At 41.1% G+C, this 8711-nt stretch overlaps 1 protein-coding gene across 2 annotated transcripts in view; it reads left to right on the top strand.

The window, feature by feature from the left end:
* Positions 1–2931: 2931 nt before the first annotated feature.
* Positions 2932–8711, top strand: part of VIRMA (vir like m6A methyltransferase associated) — a 62773-nt gene continuing 56993 nt past the window's right edge. The window contains exon 1 of one of the 2 annotated variants that reach the window (XM_029923433.1): positions 2932–3155. In XM_029923433.1, coding sequence (XP_029779293.1) covers positions 3093–3155 — 63 coding nt within the window. In that variant the 5' untranslated portion in view covers positions 2932–3092. The remainder of the gene's footprint in view (positions 3156–8711) is intronic. The other variant, XM_029923432.1, reaches the window with a different exon arrangement.

The raw sequence follows: 8711 nt of genomic DNA, 5'->3' as shown, positions 1-8711 counted from the left end.
GGGAGCCGGGGAGGGGCAGAGAGTGAGACAAAATCTGAAGTAGGTTCCAGGTTCTGAGCTGTCAGCACAAAGCCTGATGTGGGGCTCAAACTCACAGACCATGAGATCATGACCTGAGCTGAAGTCCAACGCTTAACTGACTGAGCCACCCAGGTGCCCCTTTACTCCTCCATTCTTATTCATCTTTCAAAATTTGGCAATAGGTAAAATATGTACATGGTAATAGATTACCTTTATTTCTATACTTTAACCATCAAACTCCCTCCCTAGAAGCCAACTATTATGAGTTTCTTAATTCTTTCAGAGATCATCTACAAATTCAAATACACATATAGCATATATGTACAACATGAAACAAATGGTGGCCCCTAATGTAAACTATCGACTTTAGTTAATAATGTATCAATACTGGTTTATCAATGGTAATAAATGTACCACACTACAGCAAGATATTAATAACTGGGGAATCTCTGAACAGAGGGGAAAGGGAGTAACTGGGAACTCCTGTATTATCTGCTCAATTTCCTGTAAAACTAAAACAACTCTAAAAAATAGTCTATTAATTAAAAAAAATATACCTTGGGGTGCCTGGGTGGCTCAGTTGATTGAACTTCCGACTTCGGCTCAAGTCATGATCCTATAGTTCGTGAGTTCAAGCCCTATGTAGGGCTCTTTGCCGACAGCTTAGAGTCTGGAGCCTGCTTCAGATTCTGTGTCTCCCTCTCTCTGTTTCCTTCCCTGCTCACACTCTGCCTTTCTTTCTCTAAGAAATAAATAAACATTAAAAAAATTTAAAAATCTACCTCACATTACTCTTAGGTCAAAAAGAAAATTAAAACTAGAAAATAAGAGTACGTAAAAAGTATCAGTAATAAAGGTACTACATAGTACATTATTTACAGTTAAAGTGGAGCTTAGGGGAAATTTCGTAGACATAAATATGTATAATAAATGATGAATATAAATTTAAGCATCACATTGGAAATTAGAAAAATAACTGCATCTAGGCCTTTAAAAGGTAGAAGAAAAATTAGTAAATTCCAAAGCAGAAATTGGGGCACCTGGCTGACTCAGTCAGTGGAGCATGCTATTTGATTTCCGGGTTGTGAGTTCAAGCCCCACATTGAGTGTACAGGTTGCTAAAAAATAAAATCTTAGGGGCACCTGGGTGGCTCAGTTGGTTAAGTGTGGGACTTTATTTTGGCTTAGGTCCTAATATCAGGCTGGGGGCTGACAGCACAGAACCTGCTTGGGATTCTCTCCCACCTCTCTCTCTGCCCCTTGCCCACTAATATACGCTCACTCTCCCTCTCTCTCAAAGTAAATAAATAAACAAAAAAGAATTTTCGGGTTCTGATTCAGAGGTATCGGATGAGAGCTTGAAATTCTTCACTTAAGAAAAATAAAAAAAATATTTTTTAAAGTTTATTTATTTTGCAACAGAGATAGTGTGTGTGAATGACGGAGAGGCAGAGAGAGGGGGAGACTGAGTGCGAAGCAGGTTCCATACTGTCATCTCAGAACCTGACAGAGGGCTCCAATTCAGGTACAGTGACATGACCTAAGCTGAAACCGAGTCAGGCACTTAACTGACTGGGCCACCCAGGCACCCCAAGAAAAATAAAATCTTAAAAAAAAAAACAAAAGCAGAACTGAAAAATCAGGAAAGAGAAGAATGTTGGGAATAATAAATATGAATGCAAGAACTAGTTCTTTGAAAAAGCAAGTAGTGAAGGGGATGAACTGTTAGCTAAGGGAGGGAACTAGTTGGCTGAGGAAGGGGGTGAATGGAGATTTACTTTAAAAATTTTTTAAATAATTTATTATTCAACATTTTAAGCATACCAAAAGGCACAAACAGTAATGTGAGACATGCCTGTGAAACCATCACCGACCTAAAGAATAAGACATAATCAAAGCATTTGAAGCCCCTGTGTGCTTCTCAATTACGTCTCCCTCCAGTTTCCGACTATCTTGACATTTTAGTGTTTATCATTCCAATGCATTTTGTAATTTTATAATTTATATACATGCCCTTGAAAAATTATACTATTTGCATGTTTTGAACACTGTAAGTGCTATTTTACACTACATACTCTTCAATCTGTTTGCTTAGCCCTGTTTTTCAGATTATCCAGGTTATTATATACGGCACTAGTTCATTCTATCCTACCTGCTGTGCCCTATTACATTGCATATATATATACCACAACTTACTACTTCCCGTTGATGTCAACAGATTTTTTGCAACTATTACGTTTTACCGTGAACATTCTTGTATGAGTAGGTATTTCTTTGCGCACATATGTGAGAGTGATCTTAGAAGTGGGGCAGGCACATGTAGTTTTACTAGATAATTCCTCACTGCTCTTCCAAGCACTTGTGCCAATTTCGACTACAAAATAGTTCCAGTTGCTCCAATGTTCTTCAACACCGAGGCCGTGATACTTACTTTTCACTCTACATTTCTCTGTTCATGGCATTTCACGTTATACAATTTCTTCAGTTTTATTTCAATTAGCCTTCACAATAAGACAGTGAGTTAGGCATTATTAGTCACATTTGCAGATGAAAGAAAAAAAAACTCTTCATTTTTAGACTACAGTTTCTTTTCTTCTTAAAAAAAAAAGTCTCACTCTTCAGCCTAGCTTATTGAACCCTTTTCCTCTCAGCCCTGGAAGGGCTGCTTGCTTGGAAAGGAGGTTTCACGGGGCCGGGCGTTCAGAGTTGGCGGAGTTCCTTACCCCTCCCTCCACCCTCCTCAAATCCGGCTCGGCACCCCGCCCTCCGAAGGCAGTCGTGGCTCTGTCAGCAACGCGGCGGAAGGATGGGGTTTGGACCACTAGCGCCTCCGTAGTCCCCTCCTCTTCTCCCCCCGGCCCCTCTCCGAGCTCCAGGGGAGCCCTCCGCCGCGCTGGAGAAGGCGGGGTCGGAGGCTGCAGACAGCACCGCTCTTCGCGATAGGCCCACGCTTGCGGCGCCAGCGCTCCAGTCACCGGAAGTGCTGCGGTCTCTCCCTCTCCGGAGCCGCGGTCGCCGAGGTTGGAGCTCTGCCCCGGAAGTCTTCCCCCCGGCCCCCGCCCGCAGCAAACATGGCGGTAGACTCGGCTATGGAGCTGCTATTTTTAGATACTTTTAAACACCCGAGCGCTGAGGTAAGGCTTCCCGACTTGATTCCTATCCTGCTTGTCGACTGGTGGACCCTTACAAAAAAGTCGTTAGGCGTGCCTCGACTTTTCCTCCTGCCGATTTCCGCTTTAACTCCTCACAGACATAGCCCCCTCCCCCCCCACCCGCCCCCGGCTTGGGTGTGGGCCCCGCGTCTGAGGGAGGGCGGCGGTAGACCCCCCCCCCCATTTCCCCCGGCTTTCCCGTAGTTCCCCAGGTCTTTGGTCGAGCTGGTTGTTTTACTTGCCTTGTTCTTTTGTTGTTGTATTGTTGTTCCTGTCAGCTTTGGGCCTCGTGGTTTTCAAGTTTATCTCAGGTGGTGTTTGGGAGGGGTCTTGGACAACTTGAGTTTGGCAACACAGGTGACTGAGTGGGTCACGCAGGTGTCGTGGTTCCTAAATCCCTCCTCCTAGGTTCCCTTCCTGACACGAGTTCTGCTGTCCAGATGGGACACTCATTCGGTTTAGAATTGCGGCGTTCTCCAGTTTGCCCTGAAACTTGAATCGTTATCCCTTGGAAAGATTCCACACATTAGGACACGAAGCACTTAGACGGAACGCCTTTTGGGTGGAGAATACTTGCGAAGAAGAGAGAACTGAGAGAATTGTAGTTTATCTATCAGTACAGCGTAATTGTGTTGTTTTGGGGGGCGAGGGCGGGGGTGGTGTGGACTGCTCGTTCTGTGATAACTTGAGCGCACCTGAACGTCTGACTGGCTCTGCGATATTTAAATTGACTATAGCTGGTTAACTAAAGGTTCCCGAAAGCTAGCCAAAATGAACATTAACCAAGTCCATAGAGAGAATAAAAACGGCCCAGAACTCACATTTCTCTTCCAATGTAAACTTAATTTAGAGAACTGTTCCTTCTTTGGATATAGTGATGATAGGGAGTAGTGGTTGTATCTTAATGTTTTGTTTGGCAAAATAAAAATTTGACAACTTTGGTCTTCTAATTATTTCAACGAATGGTTTATAGGAATGTAAAAATAAACATTTTGGAAACTTGAGCATGTCTTACTAACAATGAGTGAATTTGTGGCCTCCTTTCATGGGGTCAGATACCTCTGCTTGTCCAACGACTGTCCTCCTCTGACTGGACTTCCAGCTAAGATTTAGAAAACTCATGATGGAGTTCGTAGTTGGATCAGAACAAACCTGTCACGTGTACAGTAGTAGAGAACTGTTAAAAGTGAAAGAAGCCTATGATGAATTAGTGATATTCTAGTTTAAGAAAATCGGCACTAATTCACTTATATATTTAAAAATCTAGTGTTTCTTCATTCATTCATGGACAAACATTGAGGACCAGGAGAGGACAGGACCAATTCTGGCAATGATGGCGGGAGACTTAGTAGAGATCATATTTGAAGGGAGTCTTGAAGGAAGGCTAAAGGTTTGTGGGGGGTATGAAATATTGAGTTGTTTGTTCTCAGGGAGTTTATAACTAAGTATTGGAGATTAGGTCCACAAAAGGATGATTCAAGTTAGAAGGCAATGACTGTGTATAGGAACAGTGGGAATCCCTTGGGGTGTATAATCTGTTTTATTTTTTTTCCCCTCTCTCTCTCTCTCTCTCTCTCTCTCTCTCTCTCTCTCTCTCTCTCTTAAAGTAAGCCGTATTTCCAATATGGGGCTGGAACTCATGACTCTGGGATAAGAGTTGCATGTTTTACTGTCTGAGCCAGCCAGGCACACTAGGGTTTATCATCTTTATTCCAAAATGCCTTGACCTAATAGGACCCCAGTCAGTATTTATTTAAGCTCCATTTGGTGCTACCTATAAGGCTATGTGATTTCAGAGGAGGGAGAGATCACTCTTTTGAGAATATCAGGGAAGACTTCATCAAGGCAGTTGGCATGTGAACTTGGTCTTTGGTGGAAGAGGAAATGTCCCACAATTGTAGATAAAGCAGGGCATTCTCCTGGAGTAGTCGTTCTCTGGGGAGTATGCCAAGAGTATGAGTGTGAAGTGGCAGCTGCAAGGCAGTTCGAAGCCAGATCATGGAGTTCCTTTGAATGCTCAGCAAAGAAGCGTGGACTTTATTTTGTAGGAAATAGGTAGTTTTGAGCAGGCAAATTAAGTGACTAGTAAAATTCATTAAGTCAGTTAATTGATCAGTAATACCTAAAATGATTCAGAAAAATTAGAAATGGCAAATAAGGAAGAAAAAGTGAGATGTCATGAAAGCTTGGGTTTAGCAGATGGGCAGTAATCATTGTCCAGTTATTGAATGCTCATTTTGTGCAAGATGCAGTGCTTTTGTAATTTAAATATACTATCCTTAATCCTTGTAATAATTTTGAAAGATCTTTATTCCCATTTTATAGATAAGGAGAGTGAGTGTGAGAGGTTAGGTGATTTTCCTAAAGTGTCATAACAGGATGAAAGCACACCAATGTGGCTTTAAAGCCATGCCCTACTGTGTCTCAGCAGGAAATTTTGGATATAGAATTGATAGCATGGCAACTAATTGTGTGAGGGAGAAAGAGTAGTTAAAAGTGATAGAGTTAACAAATCAAGAGACTATAGGTGCTGGCGAGGGTGTGGAGAGACGGGCACCCTCCTACACTGTTGGTGGGAATGTAAACTGGTGCAGCCACTCTGGAAAACAGTGTGGAGGTTCCTCAAAAGTGATAGAGTTATAGTTTTAGAGATAGAGAATTGTTAGGGCTGTTGATAATAAAAAGTTTGGAGCTGGATTTGACGGGAACAGGATAGTTTTAGTTTTAGGTGCGTTTAGTGGTACACCAGAGAGATTTGCTTAAATAGGAATTTGGGAATTTGTTTTAACAATTTCATTTACGAAAAATACTTCTGAAGGTGAGGTATAGCTCTGGGGAGTGGTGGTGGGGGGCAGTACAAATAAGAAAACAAACAAAAAAACTCCTGAAACCTATTGCCCTTGCTTTCAAAGAAATTTGTGATCTGGTGAAGATAATATTTATTCACATTTCCCAAGGGGAATACTGAAAGGGATTTGAGTCATGTTAAATGAATTATAAATTATGTTTGTGGCTTGTATGTTATTTTATTCAAAATTTAAAAAACAACTTACTTTAGTAAGTTTTTTTTTTAAAGTTTATTCATTTTGAGAGAGACTGAGAGAGCACAAGTGGGGGAGAGATGAAGGGAGGAAGGTGGAGAGTGAGAGAGAGAGAGAGAGAGAGAGAGAGAGAGAGAGAGAAAGGAGGGAGAATCTCAAGCAGGCTTCATGCTGTTAATGCAGAGCCAGATGTGGGTTCAAATCCTTAAAATGAGATCATGACCTGAGCCAAAAATCAAGAGTCAGACACTTAACCTACTGAGCCATCCAGGCACCCCTATTATAATAAATTTTAATTATGACATAGAAGAACAAGAATATACAGAAGAGTAAAGGCTTTCTTAGTCCCAGCTATGATTAACAGCCTTTTACATTTTTTCAAATCCTCTAGTGTATGTGTGTGTATATATATTTATGTATATATAATATACTGTGACTTGTAAAGGCACAGTGACTCCTTCCGAAGGTAAATATGGTTCAGAGTCCTGAAATTTGACCAGTTTATTCTTCACATTCCTGCTATCTTTGTAATCAAAAATCTTCCATGAGATCATGACCTGAGCCAAAGTTGGATGCTTAATCAACTGAGCCACCCAAGTGTCCCTATTGTTATTTTTTTTATTAATGTTTATTTTTGGGAAAGAGAGCACAAGCAGGGGAAGGGCAGATCTAAAGTGGGCTCTGCGCTGACAGCACAGAACTTGCCCATTGTGGGGCTTGAACTCACAAACCATGAGATCATGACCTGAGCCAAAGTCAGATGCTTTAGCAGACTGAGCTACCCAGGTGCCCTGTACTTATATAACATTTTAAATGTACACTTCATTTTACAATATTATCTCTTGTAACAATGGGTACAAAAGGGTATGCGGTAAAAAGTATGTCTTTTTCTTATCTCTGTCCTCTAGCCATCCTGTTTCTTTACCTAGGTATTCTGTATTATTCCATTTTTTACTGGCTGCATCAGATTTCTTTAAACAGTAATGTTTTTATTTATATATTCTCATACTTTTAGGTTTTTTAAAAGTTTATTTATTTGGAGAGAGAGTGAGAGGGCAAGCAAGGGAGGGGCAGAGAGAGAGAGAATCCTAAGCAGGCTCCGTGCTGTCAGTGCAGAGCCCAACATGGAGCTCGAACCCACGGACCATGAGATCATGACCTGAGCTGGGGTCAGGTACTTAACTAGCTGAGCCACCCAGATGCCCCTACATTTAGGTTTCTAATTTTTTACAGTGATGTGATATTCTTTAAATTATAAATACTAAAGTTATTTTTATGAATATTCATTACTTTTTAGAGTGGAATTGCTGGGTTAAGATACAGTCTTACAATAGTGATTGATGCTAGAAAGTACTACCTCATTTTGGAGTTTCTTTAAGAAACTAATTAGAACTCATTGGAACAGAAGTGATCATGGAAATGGTAGGAATAGATGAGATAGCTTTAGCTTACTTGTAAGGAGAGGGTAAACAGAGAAGGGAAAATATTTGCAGGGATAGAAGAGTGAGGAAGAGGAGACAGCTATACTGTGACTTGTAAAGGCACAGCGACTCCTTCTGAAGGTAAATATGGTTCAGAGTCCTGAAATTTGACCAGTTTATTCTTCACATTCCTGCTATCTTCGTAATCAAAAATCTTCCATGATTCCCCTTGTCTTCCTAAGGTTTATGTACTCCTCCAGATATCTTAAGCCCCTACTTCACTGTAAAATTTTTACCTCTCTGAATACACAATTCAATCAACTTTTATTAAGCATTTATTAAAAGTCTTTCATTCATTAAATGAATATGATAGGCACTTTCAGTGTAACAGTAAACTGAGACTTGGTTATTGTCTTCCTGAGATACAACTCTAATGGGAGAGATAAAAGAATCAATTACAATTTAGTTTGATAAGAGGCTTTTGATTCACAAGGATAGGCATCTATCTAGACTTGCTCTGGCATAGCTTCCAAGAGAAAGTTAACTCTGGGGGCGCCTGGGTGACTTAGGCAAGCATATGGCTCTTGATTTCAGCTTAGGTCATAATCTCATGATTAAGCTCTGCATAGTGCTCTGCTTGGACAGCACAGAGCGTCCTTGGGATTCTCTCTTTGCCCCTACCCTGCTCTTGCTCTTGCTTTCTCCACCCCCCCTAATAATAATAATAATAATAATAATAATAATAATAGGGGCGCCTGAGTGGCTCAGTGGATTAAACCTCTGGCTCTTGGTTTCGGCTCAGGTCATGATCTCATAATGCAGAGCCTGCTTGGGATTCTTTCTCTCCATCTCTCTCTGCTGCTCCTCCTCCTCCTCCTCCTTCTTTCTTCTTCTTCTTCTTCTTCTTCTTCTTCTTCTTCTTCTTCTTCTTCTTCCTCTCTCTCTCTCTCTCTCTCTCTCAAAATAAACAACAACAAAAAACTGCTCTAAAAAAAAAAAGGAGAAAGTGGACTCTAAAAGGAATTGGGACAGAGGAGTGTAGGAGCAGAGATAATAGCGAGGACATGAAGGTGAGA

The sequence above is a fragment of the Suricata suricatta genome, chromosome 15, assembly GCF_006229205.1.
Source record: "Suricata suricatta isolate VVHF042 chromosome 15, meerkat_22Aug2017_6uvM2_HiC, whole genome shotgun sequence".
Taxonomy (NCBI): domain Eukaryota; kingdom Metazoa; phylum Chordata; class Mammalia; order Carnivora; family Herpestidae; genus Suricata; species Suricata suricatta.
This window is presented reverse-complemented; position numbering and strand designations above follow the sequence as displayed.